At 31.1% G+C, this 15847-nt stretch overlaps 2 protein-coding genes across 2 annotated transcripts; both read right to left on the bottom strand.

Annotated features, from left to right (window-relative positions):
* Positions 1 to 1221: 1221 nt before the first annotated feature.
* On the bottom strand, positions 1222 to 4477 carry LOC122602274 (bidirectional sugar transporter SWEET4-like). Its single transcript, XM_043774983.1, has 5 exons — positions 4376 to 4477; positions 3995 to 4031; positions 2406 to 2784; positions 1865 to 1984; positions 1222 to 1593 (listed from the first exon to the last, which is right to left on the bottom strand). Exons 1-5 carry the CDS (start codon positions 4416 to 4418, stop codon positions 1411 to 1413), a joined length of 762 nt encoding a protein of 253 aa, XP_043630918.1. The 5' UTR covers positions 4419 to 4477; the 3' UTR covers positions 1222 to 1410.
* Positions 4478 to 11592: 7115 nt separating this feature from the next.
* Positions 11593 to 13901, bottom strand: LOC122602367 (bidirectional sugar transporter SWEET4-like). Its single transcript, XM_043775061.1, has 5 exons — positions 13837 to 13901; positions 13376 to 13412; positions 12892 to 13270; positions 12235 to 12354; positions 11593 to 11787 (listed from the first exon to the last, which is right to left on the bottom strand). Exons 1-5 carry the CDS (start codon positions 13877 to 13879, stop codon positions 11614 to 11616), a joined length of 753 nt encoding a protein of 250 aa, XP_043630996.1. The 5' UTR covers positions 13880 to 13901; the 3' UTR covers positions 11593 to 11613.
* Positions 13902 to 15847: the final 1946 nt, after the last annotated feature.

Raw genomic sequence — 15847 nt, 5'->3', positions numbered from 1 at the left:
GTTTCAACTTATTTCAAACCAAACCGGACCAGGTGTGTTGTCAAACTGGACCAAACCAAACCATGTAAGCCGGTCCGGTTTGACCGGTTCAACGGTTCGTATTTGTTTTTTTCATTTTTATCCCAAATGATTTTATGCATATATATTCCATATATATATTTTTTTCCTTTTTTTATTACTTAAATAAATATCACGAACACTATGATCTTAATATTATTAATAAAAACACTAATAAAATTACAATTATATTGTGTTTTATACTCACAAAATATGAAATATTAAAGGTGATGAAGGACTCGAGTCTTAGAATTTTGATCTTTGAGTGGAAAAAAGTGGAGAATTGAAGATGAAAAAAATAAAAGGATAAACTAAAAATAGGAAAGAATGAAAGAAAAAGTAGATTTATATAATATAAATAAATGTTTATTAGAATATCTTATAATTGTCTACCAAATTTTTTTTTATAATATATCTGAACTAAAATACCTGATAACATATTGCGCATAATACTAAAATATGTAAGTAGAATATCTTCGGTAAAAGTTGATAAATATGTGAAGTAAATATATCATATATATACATATATATCTTTTGGTCCGGTCCGGTTTTTGACGGTTTACGTTTTACTCAAACCGTAACCGGACCAAGGAACCCGGTTTTTCAAAAATTAAAACGTCAGACCAGACTTTAACAACTCAATCCGACCAAACCAATCCAAGTACCCCGGTTTGGTCCGGTTTTGACGGTTTGACGGTTTGATGAACACCCCTAATTGCATGTTGAAAATTGGTGAATGATCTTTATCCAAATTAAGGACTTATCTAATCTTAACTAATACGACTATATATTTTTATAAGAAATTTTGTCAAAAGAAACTTTTAAAAAACTGGAAATGATATAGTTTCTGGTAAAGGTTACAAACCATAAGTTTTGTAAATACAATTAATGAATGAGAAACTTTCTAAAGTGTAACAAATGCTTAATAAAGTAGTTTATAGCTGTGCACTTTTGTGTTCGCATGATCAACTAATTATCAGATTCTTGTATCTGCTTTTAGTTTTTGGTTGTTGCGATAATTCTTTTAAAAATCAATATTCAAAACCTCAAATGCTGAAGAATATTATTCGTGAGCAATAAGTTTCTAACACAGAATTTCAGTAATTGCAGTTAGTCAGGTAAATTTATATCAAGCCAAATCAATAATACAGAAACAAGATGCGAATATATCTTTTGATATTTCCCTAGCTGTAAGAGCTTTTAAATGAACATATCTTGAGTCATTGCACTTACTTAATAAACAGTAATTAAAAAGACAACATTAGCTAGCACTTGCATGTTTTTACCATAATGGGTAATTATGATCCCATTATTGGGTGTAATGTAAAGGGGATTACTACATAATAAAAACTTCTAAGGATATTCATCATGGACCACATTTGTTTTCTTTGAAGAGCTGATAGATTGACCCGTTCCAGACAAGCCCAGTTCTGCAATTGCCTTCCTCTCAGCCATTTGTCGCTTTGTTGACTTATAATAAAATGCATAGAGTACCAACTGGGCTACGCCCAAAAGTGATCCAAGCCCATTTGGTAGCTGCACAAAACAATTCGATCATATCAGTCAACTACACACACCTACACATGATCAATCCATTATACTACTACTGTATATGTTACTGAAAGTTGTGACAGTTTGAAACAATATAGAATATACCCAAAGATATATAGATGGTTAGCATGAATTTGATTTATATTCTTTATTCCACAGGTGAAATGGACAAAAATTAGGATTTTAGCCAACAATAAGACAGTGTCAATTATGCAATTTCAGTCAGATAGAGAAGGAAACAGAGAGAGTGACTTACAACAATGTAGGGATCGAAGCGAATCAGTGCATAGATGGTCCAGCTAATGCCGTTGAGCAATGAAAACAGAGACAAGAAAAACGGCATGAACTCCACACTTTTGGTTCTAATCACAAGTCTCTGCACATTCAAGACATCCCAAAATTATTATGTCAATTTGTTCCATGTAATGACTTCATAGCTGACATACCATCCACTATTCAACATAATGAAACTAAACACAATACGTATGAGAACTATGAGCATTATTGATTATCATCCTATTTGCCCTTTTCCTCATATTCATGTCAGACGTTCCGGGTAGTTTCAGAAAACCAAAAGGAAACTATATACACTATTTTCATTTTATCAAAATGTACTACGAGTATTTTCAAGTAATTAAATTATGGTAAAAGCCTTATAGTCAACTTTTGATCTAAGCCTCACAGTCAACAAAGTGGATTATTAAGCATAAAATTTCGATAGAATGAGTGTATACTGTAATAGTCAATTGAATAACAAAGGAAATGTAAAAGTAAGTGAAGAAGTAAGGGGTACATACCATAACAGATAAAGGAGCAGCATACATCATAATATTGCCAGCAATGGCAATAGAACCGACAATAGTTGACCTGAGCTTGGTGGTGTGAGCCACGGTCAAAACAAGGGAAGTCAGAACACCAAGGAATAGTAACTCAACAACCATTATAAGAAGTACCCTGAGCCTCTGCTTACGGTCAGAGTATATTATGAAAAGGGTCAAATACACGGTCTCTATCACAAAGCCTGTGCCATTGATAGTGATAACCAACAAGCTGTGTGGGTGGACCATTGGCAGTCCGTATAACACCCATATCCCACAGTTTATAAAAGTGGCTAGGTAAGGCACTGGTGAGAACTGCTCCACTGACCCTTTCTTCACTATTTGTATGAATGTTGGCCTGCAATATATCAAACCCATTATCAGTACGTCTTGACTTCAAGTCAAATTAAGTGATCACTGCACGTTGACTTATTTTGATTCACATTTTCTGGCATCTTAACATATAGTTATAGAAAACTTTGCGTGTTTGTAATACATTGATACACAGAGAACTGATCAATAGAGGTAATGTGAACATATCCATAGCACAAACACTCCTTTGAAAATTAAAACTTAATAATTCGTGCATTTGACCAAGTTTGACCAGGGTCAACACTCCATCTTTTTATAATATATGGGGCCACTATCACTAATTTTCTTGCTAAAACTAGTTTGAAAACTCAAAAAGGCAGTGTTATCATGCCATTTCAATAACAAAACTCAGATTCTCAAGTTTCTTTCATACATAAATGCAAACATTCCTTTGAACTTGACTCATCCATTTGATCAAATTTGACCATCTTACTGATCTACAATGTATGGCCCACTATCACCAATTTCTTATTTTAGAATTTTCAAAAGGAAGTGGCGTCATGAATTCTATAAACAAAGTAACAAACCAAATATTTTGAGTTTCATACACTTCCACAATTTGTTAAAAAAAAGTAAACATATCCATCAGATATTCACATAAAACATATGTATGTGTGATAGTTTGGACTGCAACTCATATTACACAATTAGTAAAAAGTGAGTAACATATATATAACTAACTTTGTCTACATTGTAAAAAAATAATGATTGACATGATATTTCTAGCTATTCCATAATTAACAAATTGACAATGTGACATGCTCTGATTCTGCTCATTTAAATTCTACAGTTTTTCATGTGACTATATAAAGATAAATAACAACCATAATAAGGTGATTAAAGTAAAAACTTAGGTAGTTGAGCTTCACAAATCACACCTTCATAAATATATGGTCAAATCTACCCTTTCACTATTTCAAGTAACAGTTCATATTTTGCCTAAAGCTATATCTATCATGTGGAGTCTCTCAAATAGGTAAATTTGTCATTTCAATAACACAACACATAGCGTGACGGTACGGATCATTAAAAAATGCAAAAATATCATCTGTTTCCAAATTAAAATCTACTAAATTAATACATGTACATTTTCCTATATATCTAAAATCATTCAGTCAATTATATTTATACATATATAATATAATGTGTATATGTATCTATAAGTATGAATCGGATGAAAAGTAAAAGTAACTTACACAGGGGATAAGAACAGAATTAGAGCAATCACATTTCCTGAAAATATCAACAAATAATAAAAGTTAAATTAGGTCAAATTATGATATGATTAAACATCACATATATCATAAAATTTCAGCAAAATCAATTAAATCTCTAAAAATTTCAATCCAATAACCAGAGGATTATTTCATTATTAAATAATTTCTAACAAAATTCACAAACAGAATGTGATTATAATTGAATCACGGATCATATAATCACACTAATTAAGCTCGTAATCTGATTAACAGTGATTAATCATATAACATGCAGAAATAGATAGAAATTGAAATCGAGATTTCAGTAAGTGAAATGGACTCTGTGTGTGTGTGTGTGAAAGAGTGTGTTTAGTTACGGACCGACAATGCCGACAGCTGTGCGAGCTAGCTCTGCAGAAATCATGGCGGATTGAAGAAGAATTAGAGATATATAGATATAGAGAATGTATGTATAGATGTGTTTGTGTGAGAGAGAGAAAAGAGGGGGAGAGAGAGAGAGAGTGTGTGTGTGTAGTTGAGAGTTGGAATGAAATGGAGAAAAGAGGGAATTGAAATATATATAGAGCCATTGGATGAGAGAGAAAGGGTGACAATAGAGTGTATGAGTGTGTGTAGATATTAATTGACTGTTAGCACTTTAATATCACCGTCTGGAATTTATATTTATCAGATATTTATTTTTAGCAATAGATATAGTAATTTTATTTTATTTTTTTGTAAATTATTATTGTATATAATTTTGTAGCAAGTTAATATGGAGTGGGTTCAGACGTTCAGTGAAAGGTTTTTGACATAGCTTGCATTACTCTATAATTCGATCGGCATCTATTATTCTCGGGTGCTGTAAAGCATGTAATTAATTAAGAACCAGCGGGTGTAAATAATCTCTTAACTAGCATATCGATAGCATGTCGATAAAACTTTGTTTGCGAGTTAAAATATAAATAAATGTGGAGTGTACGTACATATATATGGTTATATTTAGGAAGAGTTGGATATTGGGATAAATTTTTAATTAAAAACGAACTGGAGTCGTACCGTATAGTATTTGTATTGTATGTATGTTGGATACTAATTAAATATAGCAAATGAGGGAGTTATTTATATGGAATGGTTTGATATATATATGGTCTAAAACGAGCCATCCCCTTTTTTACAATTAACGTATGTACTAAACTTAGATATATTATACGAGTACTTCGATAAAATCTGGGATACGTACATATATTAATTAGTCATTAATTTGTTAAAAGTTTGAGTCAGGTACAAAGTACAAACTTCATTCAAATCGACTGGGATTCAATTTGAACTCATGTTTTACTAGTATCTCACTAATTACTTTTACAGATTTAATTTAGTCAAAGTACCGTGTAATAATGTCGTATCGTTGAATACTTAATTATATTGTGTTCAAATATACTCGTATATGTTTGTGGGGAAAAGGTTGTATTTAATTGAATGCAAAAAGGTGGAATTTTTAATGCATACTCTACCATACATGTAATCTCAATATAAATTACTCAGTCTAACATACGTTATATTAATTAGAACGATACTCACACAATGCAGCAATGTAATGACGACGACGGTGATGGTGACGTGCGGCGATAACGACAGATGTGGTGGAGCTAGGTGCATATATGGTGGCGGTGATGGTGATGTAAACAAGGCGGCGGCGGTGGTGGCGTTGACAGGTAGTGGTGGCGCATGACGGCGGCGGCAAGAGTGGTGGTGGCACCGGCGGGAAGTGGTATAATTTATTGATATAATTTGGTTATGATGAAATATTAAAACTTAAAATTCTAAACCAAAAGACTACTTTATGGTATAGTATAAATTAATTAGACCGTATTAAATAACTCTCTCAACGAGCAGATCTCCATGACTCCATATATCCCTCAAGAGAAAAAAACCACATCTAGCTAGCAGTTAGCCAACCTAATAATATACCATGAGTCCATGACGCAATTTATCATTTGATTTAGGACAATTGAAATCCACGACACGATATATAATAGCCAACCTAATACCGCAACGTGACAATAAGTATAATCTATTACACAGTCATTCTTTCACCTCAATTAATTTATCATACGATTATTCTAAATTTCATGATCTTATTATGATTTGAAAAATCATCAAAAATATTTTGTAGAAGGTCAAATTATTATCTCACTAAATTAACAATAGTACCCTAATGGAAGAAAGGAAACAACGAATGTGACAAAGCTACAAAAACTAACGCGATTAAGATGCTTGCCATAAAAAGACCAAGGAGCCCACTTGTAAAACTAGCTAGCAGAAAACATGCAAAGAAGGACTTTATCACGAAAACCAGAATTAATAATATTGGATCCAAATATCAATGGCCAATAGAAATATGGCAAAATGTTATAAGTTCCATGCATTCACACACCAAATTAAGGAAAACAATTTTAGCTAAACCTCTTGTCAACTTTTTTTTATTTTTAGAAACCAATTTTAATTAGCTAAACCTCTTGTCAACTTATAGTCCCATTTTATCTTAACATAATACAAGAAATATATTAAGTTTAATACATTTGTAAGTATATGTGGCCCATTAATTAGAAGTGATCTAATATATCGACCAAAAAAATGCTACATGAATCGATCCCTTGAATTAATATCTACATTTTGGATATATCCCAGATATTTTATTGTAATATCAAACTTTGATTAATTTTATTACAAAGATCGAGATTAATGGTACACAGTTAAATATGATACATATGTCTATTCACTACTAGAAAAATAGCCTTTAATAACACTTAAATTATGACACACGCATTTTAATGACAAGCAAAAACGTGTGTCGTTAAAATTCTGTCATAATTTGTAAAATTTAAAGGGTTTATGACACACAATTTTTGGTGTCATACAAAAAAGTAGTGTAACACAGGATACACTTTCTTTGCGAGTCATCCCCAAATGTCGTCTTATAATTTTGTTACAAATATATAAAAGCTGTAGTTAAACAAAACTCCCCCAAAAAATAAGCCCTAGCCTACACAAAATCCCCAAAATCCAAAACAAGTAAAGGTGTCGTCCTCATCTCTTTTTCTCAAATCCCGATCACAGACTTAGATCCAGCTCTCTCTTTCATCTCTCGTCGTTATCTCGCCGTCACTGTTGTTCACCATTGCCAGAAAAAATGGCAGCACCTCAACACCATTGTCGTCTCGCGATCTGTACTGAAAAATTTAGTATTTTAATTCTCTTCCTTCTTTTCATCAACAGATCTGTAAGTGTTTCATCAATTTCGTTCAATATTTTTATTTTTAGCTTAATTTCGTGATTAATTTTGCTTTTAATTTTGTGTTTATTGGTTTGATTTTATTAATTTTGAATCTGTACGTGTTTCTCTCTTTATGTGTATATATACAATATATGTAGTGTAATGTATATATATATATACAATATATATGTGTAGCTGGTAGGGTTTTTTTATACAATATATGTACGAGTATATAATATGTATATATATGATGTAATACAGTTATAGATTGTGATATCAGAATGATCAGTCTTGTCGTCTCTGGTAAGCAGCTATTATTTCAAATTCATGACTTGCTCGTTCTACTTATTAATTTTGTACATCGATTACTTATTAATACAAATGTTCGTTGTAAAAAAAATACAGTTAATTGGGAGATATCTTTTAACTTGATGAAGGTGTATGTGATAATATAGTGCGCAATCTAAGTGTTTGATGAAATGCCTCAGTGACATGTTTAGGTAAAATTATGATTTTGTACCTTATAGATGGAGTGGGACTACAGCTCTTCTTTATATACCAAGGGTTTTAGTTAAATATAATACATATGTCTATTGTTCGAAATATAATTAATTAAGTCGAGAATTGGTACAATTGTACAAAGGAAACTTGACCAATCCATTTTGGAAAGAAGACTTGAACGAGTATTTTTCCCGTACAATATCCCATCTTACAATACACAGAGTAAGAACATGGACAAAATGATAAATTTGACTACTTTTAATACGGAGTACAAAAATAAAATAACTTATATAGTTAGGCTACCGTCAAATCACTTTCATAGATAAATACTGTAATGTGGATGCATTTATATGTGCATGATCACTACAAATAAAAATAATTTTTTACGATAGAACTTTTTTGCAACGAAAATTTACATAAAATATGCTAAACTATAAAATAAAATAAAAAAATCTACGCAATAGATGCAACAAAAATTATACTCCGATGGCTTGGTGACATATATATTGGTATCCGTCAAGGTTTGAATCTCACTTCCCACATCTGAAAAAGTAGATTATTGGTGGTCGGGGTGTGTAAGTAGTAACTATTAATTCGTTGTACAATACAAGATGGTGAAACAAAAGTTTTGATTTAATTGCAAATTAATTAAACACGTCAAATTCATTAATGAACAAATTTTATATCATTAAATTCGTTGTTTCGTTCTTTTTAGTTTAACACTAGTAGTATTGATTTAATTGGTTGAGAATTTACAAATGGATCGATTCATGCACAATTTTAATTAAGATGAGTGGATGCACAATTTTTTTTTATTTATAAGATGAGTCGATGCACAACCGTTAATAAGATCACTACACAATTAATGAAAAATGAATGAACAACAAATTAAATGAAAATTTTGATATATGTTTATGTATCGAATTGAACAAATGCATCCACTGAAAATAGACTAGGATGAACAAGTATCCATTGAACTCTTTTAATGCATCTATTGAACTCTTTGTATAAGATGCACAATATATATCAAATTGGCGGCATGCCATTAATCGAGTGTAGTGGATTTCAATTCGTCCTTACATTTACACATGAAAAATTTTATATAACAAAAGTTTTTATAATCTTATACGTAAGTCGTAATATCAAACTTTGATCAATTTTACAAAGAGATCAATCGTACAGGTTAAATTATGATACATATATGTCTATTGTTCGATATATAATTAAGTCGGCCAGTCGGGTATTGGTACAAAAGGAACTTGACCAATCCACTTTGGAAAGAAGACATAAACAACCAGATAGATATAATTTCTTTTAAGAGTATATAGATATTTTGAATTAATTTGGAATTTTGGATTACAGATATGTATTATAGTAATTGAATTGAAAGCACAAGTTCAGCAAAGTTTTATCAAATTAATTATATTTCGTCTGTAACACTAGCTAGCTAGCAACTCATTTTAGTTGTGTAGTGGTTATAAATTTATAATAGAGTAATAGACCAATAGCCAAATGCCCAAATTCTATATATTCAATTCGTAGATGTAATATATATAGTAACATAATTCGTTTTACATATATTTTCTCGTTCCGGCTGTAAGAAAACATAGAGTGGGTCCAAATAATTTGAGTGATTTGTATTGGATAGGATGAACAAGTCAGAAATGGACATGGGAGAAACAGAGCTTAAAATTGAAGACGATAGGTAAGGCACTTCGTTCTAGGTTATTTTCTTTGCTACTTGACTACTTGTTTTTCGAACTGGTACGTCTAATGGGTTGAAAAGTAAGAAAACGAAAATCAAGAGACATTTTCATATAAGTTGAAGATATCTCATGAAGAGTTTCAAAAAAAAAATGCAAATGAATTATATATGAGATCATCCTAAACAGAGTTCCATCGGTGACCAAAAATGAATAAATAGTTAGATTGTCACCAAAAATCATAATGAGCTTAAAAGGAAAAGATAAATAAATAAAAGTACCATTTTTTGAACTACGCTATTATCTATACGTTCACTGATAATCAAAAAAGTACGTATCTACCTGTAAAAGTGATTATTAGTGTTTATATAAAAGGTAGAGACCCTATGTTCCATATATTGTCTTGGTATTCAGGACGTACATACATTGTATTAAGTTTATGCCGGGGGACTCACCATTTTTGCACATGATCCATAAGATATAATTTCTTCATTTGTCTTTAACAAGTTTTAAATATGTAACATACAATATTTACCTGTGAGTCCATGTGATCACATGGTACCGGTACTATTATGGTTTCACCACATTAGTTTATTTTTGTTTATATAGACACAATAATAAAATTTTAAAAGAGCAAATATGAACAAGTTTTCTTAAAATACAGTTCTAGAAAACATTAAATCTAATTTGAAAATGTAAACCCTAACACCCTCAAGTCACACTTATTTATGTATATTTTTAAGAAATTTGATTTTTTTCAATTTTTCACATTGAGTGATATAGCCAGTATTAATAATTAGTTATTCTCTATATATGGTCATGTACTATTTCCCTAAATGTATGTACGTACAAACAATGCTAAAAAAAAAAATCCATGCTCAAAATATATTAAGAAATTAAGAAATGATATGGTCTCAAGTTGGACCCTATGGTAAATTCAGCTTACTCCTTTTATTTTTTTTTATATTTTTTTCTTTGAAAATTAATTCAGCTGACTACTTGATGAATGGGATTAGAAAGAGCATTAAATTTGAGTCAAACTTATCTTATCCACACCATAAATTTACATGCATTCAACGATAATTTTTAGAATCAAAAGACCTCAATCACAAGTACTTTTGCTCAAATTCCAAAATTAAACAGTCGATGTATTACTGATAAAAGTGTTTGAATTAATTAGCAGCTGTATACAAAACTACAATCCAAATTTAGCTAAAACGAGTTTGCTAGTCAATACTACAACTAACCCATGAAAGGCTTATCGTCAACCCGCGTATTTACACGGGCCTATAATCTAATCTAGGTATCAACACTAAGAGAGTAAGGGGGTGTTTGTGATTACGTTTTGAGCTAATTATTTGATAATTGCGTTTGTATAACGCAAATAATGAAAATATGTGTTTGGCAAAACACAGAGTCTTTAAACGCATAATTTATTATATAAACGCAATCTCAAATACCCTTTATATTAAACATACTCGGTAATTTGGTATACAAATAATACAATCAAATACTAGAAAATTGAAAACTTGCCAACCTGGTATTATATAATATCTGTAGATTGTAGGATAATATTCAATGTACCATAATACTGTATTCGGATACATAAATTATGCTTCTATTTATTACTAGTTGTTAACTTGCTAATTTTGAATAATATTAATGTCCGATAGAAATGTTTTACTATTGCAACTTTGCAAGTAGTTAAAGACGCCTTAGTTGGCTAAAAGAGAAAGAGAGACAGACCAATAATATCTTAGAGGACTATAGGCCCAATATCTTTATATGGCCTCAAAATATCAGAAATACATATATGCCCCGTTAACTGAAAACCCAATAGCATGCATATAGAGTTATAGACTCGACTATTTAACCAAACGACGGAACGAACAATATATTTGTGAATTGTGACAAACAATCATACGTACACAAAAACCGACTTTTTGTGCTCTCAATTTTATAACCGGTTTAAGCTAATTATTGTAACACATTCGTATACCTATATATATTTTGAAATATATGCATACATAGATGCTTAATTTACAAAGAAAAGAAATTATGATAATCAAAAGTCAAAGTCATATTTGACTACTAAGCAATACAAGTACAAAGTCAATGAACATTAATGGGCCAATAGTTCAAGGGTTAATTTTAGAAACATTTCCATTGTTCATAATGGATGAGTCCATAACTGCTAAGCCCATTTCTGCCTTTTCTTTTCTTGCTGCCAACATTCGCTTCGTGGATTTATAAAACGTTCCATATAATATAAGTTGTAGAATCCCAAGAAGTCCTCCAATCCCGTTTGGTACCTGGTTAAGAATCAATATAAAAATAATTGACATTATTGCACTAGAAAATTATTTTTTTTTTAAAAAAAGAAGTTATACTATAAAATAAAGTATTATATTAAGTATAGATGGCAATATAGACTAACAATGCGATAGTGGACACATATAGAAGTAAACTCTTTTTGAAACGCCTTACTTTCGGTAAAGTCGAAGTTACATGAACCATTAAAGTTACTATACCCTATCCAATCATTTGTTTTTGAAAAAAAAAGAGTGATAAATAGTTGATGTTACATATTGATTATAAACTAACAACATTATTATCATGGATGGATGTATCTCGTAAAGTAATAGATATTGATCTATGACACGTCTCATGTCATTTCGTAATGATTTTTTTGTATAAGTGATGTAACACTAGTAGGTAAAAAGTTATGTGAAGTACATGTGGGAAGAGAAAATACATACCGCAATGAAAGGATCAAACGGAAAAAGGGCATACAAGAACCAACAAAGACCATTCAAGAAGCAAAACAGAGAGAGTGGAAAAGGCATATACTCCACACTTTTGGTCGTGATTACCAATTTCTGCATCATTTACCAAATCACAAATTAGTCAAGAATATATGATCAAAGTCACGGAATAATAATTAGTACAATTTCCAACAATTAACAACGTACAACCGAAAAGACCTTAATTCAATTGTTATTGGTTTTATGACTAGCTAGCTTATAGCCTAATATGGTCCAAAAATGAATAACAAATTATGCAGACACAATTTTGGGTCTTTGTTTAATTTGAGAACTTTAGCCATAGAAAAATAATGTCGTTACTTTTAGTTTGAAGTAATTTTTTTGCCTCACTTTAGGGGTAGGTAAAAATAGTTAAATAGAAACTCGAATACATTAAGGTTTACCCAAAATGTGACTAATTAGTTTGTACGTACACCATGTGAATGGTTGCCCAAATTTATTTGGCATGTAGTGTATGATTGAAAAATCATCAACCCCGGATCTCAATAACTAAATTTCTGAAAACCTAACTTCCCCAACATTATTATCTAACACGTCTTAATTATTGTTGCTAATTTACATGTATCCGTACGTTTATATATGACTACGTACCATGACGGATAATGGTGAAGCATACATAAGGATATTGGCCGCGACACCAAAGCTCCCAACGATAGTTGATCGTTTTTGTGTCTTGTGCACCAAAATTAGCACAAAAAGGGTCAATCCAACAAAGACTATAATCTCGAGCAACCAAATCAACACAACCTTTAACCTCTTTCTCGAGTCTGAATATTTAAGAAATATTAGTAGGAAGACAAACTCGATTGCAAGACCAGCTCCATTGGTAGTGACCACAAGCATGCTATTCGGGTGCACAAATGGCATTCCATACAACACCCATAATCCGCAATTGAAAAAAGATGCTAAATATGGCATTGGTGAATATTGCTCTACACTCTTTCGTTTCCATATACCATAAAATGTCGGCCTGAAAAATAAATAATCACATTATTAATTACTAATCAAATTTAATATTCTAGGTATACAATAACGACGCTTGAGAATATTGTATTTTAGTTTATAAGAATCTTACACTGTTGACAAGAAGAGTGTGACTGCAGTGATGTTTCCTGTACGTTATGAACAAATAATCTCAATGTTAAGTATCAATGTTAAAAATTCATATAACAGGAGTATATTTATATAATATTCATAGATTCATAGGTTCTAGATAAAATAAAAAAATTAAAAACAAATAAAACAATATATTTTTCTTCATGAAATCACTGTGCATCATAAAAATTATATATTACTTGTGTTTCGTGAATCTTTGTGCATCAATTTTATGATGATCTAACTGTCAAGATCTTATCTTATTATGTTTTACTTTAATACTTGTTTTACAATAACCAACCCAAAATTCATATATGGGAAGTGATAAGTATACGCACTAATACTTAATTAATTAATCATAGTTACACGAAAACAAAACAAATATCTTATAAGTATTATATTGCACAATTGTGCATATGTATATGCAATACTGCATTTTACCTGCGACACCAAGGGATGTACTGATAGCTTCTTCAGAAACCATGCCTAGATGAGTTTTAGACTTTCTTCTTTTCGAAAAAGTTAGAGGGGGAGAAGATGGTTAAATGTGCATGTTTTTTTTTTTTTTTTGTACATAGCGATAATGCCTCTATTTATAAAGTGTATCCTTTTGTGAAATGACGCAACTACCCCTAGATTACAAATCTAACAAACTTTAATTATATATATACTCGATTAATAATTTTCGATGAAGCCAAAAATTGGAAATATATTTCACTAGGCATGAATATATACCAAACTGGGTTACGTAAGTAAGTCCACCGTCTACTCCCGAACTAGTCTTTTAGGTTTGTTAGGTTAGCCCATGTGTAAATACCAATGTCAATAATTAATCACGTTCTCTAGCTAGTAATATAACGATCGAATAGCTAGGTCGTTTAATTCCTATGTGTGGTGGAATTAAGTTTGGGATCCTCTAAATGAGATCCTGATGAGTTCATTCAAAACCGCGGCACCTTAAAAAAATGTACATATTATTAGATTAATCTTGTCAATTGCCATCAAGATTCATTCAAATCCGTAAATTGACATAACTATCATCAGAAAATCAAAATGGCTATAATAATTATTTGTTCCATTGCATTACGCGAGACATTATACATGCTACTAATTATTGTTTATAGAATTTCTAAAATATTTCTACTATAACTTTTACATCAATATCTGCACCATCTGCACCATTTGACGTCGTGGCCACCAATCCACCAGACTTACAATATATATACTGAAAATTTGAAGGTATAAATCCGCTTTAAGTATAATTATATACTCCATAACTCAAACTTATATAGAAACAACAGCTTAAATAATAAATAAATGATAGATATTTTACTAGCAGAATTATTGTTCTACGAATCTTACCAAACAGATTGTAATTAAAGTTTGTTTGAATTGATTTTGGGGGTATTTCAAAACATGTCAAAGTGATGTTGGGTCACCTTTACTAGCAGAAATGTTATGTTGTTTTGACCAACAACATCTGAATTCATTGCGACGTATATATGATCCATCACTTCATACCCCTTTTGGGGAAATAGAAATTGCTTGTCAGAAACTCTACTTTTATATGCTTCTCTTTTCTAGTGAAATACTAATTGGACCCTGTATATGAAAGACTCTATTACTTGCACCCCTTCCTTCAACATATGTATATTAAAATTTTTGGATATGGTATATTTTGTTATATTAAGTTTTCATAACAACGTGATTATACCATTATACAAAATAAAAAGACAATACTTTTACTTTCAATTTAATGTCGAGCCTTCTGTAGCGGTTAAATTAGTGGGTTTTCCCTTCCCTGTGGTCCCTGACTTCGTGGATCGGTCGCTAGTGACTGTCTGCTCGAATGGATGTAACGACTAGTTGTCCCGTAACACAAACGTTAAAAAAAAAGACAATACTTGGATAGAGTATTAGTGGATTAATACAGTTTTCGTAATATGAAGACTTGGATATGTTGGAAAAATAATGATTCGTATTATAAATATAATGAAAACATGATTAAGATTACTAACCTGAAGATCCTGAGGAACCTGTTAGTTGATTCAGCATTCTTACCATTGAGATTGGTTCCCAAATTAAGGTGATTATAGATTAGATGGGGAAGAAGATTAGAGAGAAAACACACACACAATTAAGGAGGGTGGCCGTGATTAGTGATTCATTAGTTACTAATGATGATTTAATTATGTTATATTTATATATATAACATTTATACTTAGCCCCCTTGGTGTTTTATGTCATGTGCATTATAAACCTCTTCAATTCTAATCACCTAATGGGAAACCCTATATTATGTCATTAATGGTAAATACGCCCATCGTATATTTACCGACATAAGGATTTCATTTATTTGTCAATTATCATATCGGACTGATATATGATCGGTGAAGGTCACAACTTCGTTAGTCCAACAGGATAGAGTAAGATGAATACTTGTCATGCATTT

Source organism: Erigeron canadensis, chromosome 5 (genome assembly GCF_010389155.1).
Source record: "Erigeron canadensis isolate Cc75 chromosome 5, C_canadensis_v1, whole genome shotgun sequence".
Classification (NCBI taxonomy): Eukaryota; Viridiplantae; Streptophyta; class Magnoliopsida; order Asterales; family Asteraceae; genus Erigeron; species Erigeron canadensis.
This window is presented reverse-complemented; position numbering and strand designations above follow the sequence as displayed.

Coding starts and splice junctions, on each gene's coding strand:
- LOC122602274 (XM_043774983.1), bottom strand. CDS start 4,418: ATGATTTCTGCAGAGCTAGCTCGCACAGCTGTCGGCATTGTCG. Junction 2,785..3,994: donor ATTCTGTTCTTATCCCCTGT/GTAAGTTACTTT, acceptor GATATATTGCAG/GCCAACATTCATACAAATAG. Junction 1,985..2,405: donor CTGCTCCTTTATCTGTTATG/GTATGTACCCCT, acceptor TTGAATGTGCAG/AGACTTGTGATTAGAACCAA.
- LOC122602367 (XM_043775061.1), bottom strand. CDS start 13,879: ATGGTTTCTGAAGAAGCTATCAGTACATCCCTTGGTGTCGCAG. Junction 13,413..13,836: donor TACATCCCTTGGTGTCGCAG/GTAAAATGCAGT, acceptor CATAACGTACAG/GAAACATCACTGCAGTCACA. Junction 11,788..12,234: donor CGTTTGATCCTTTCATTGCG/GTATGTATTTTC, acceptor ATTCTTAACCAG/GTACCAAACGGGATTGGAGG.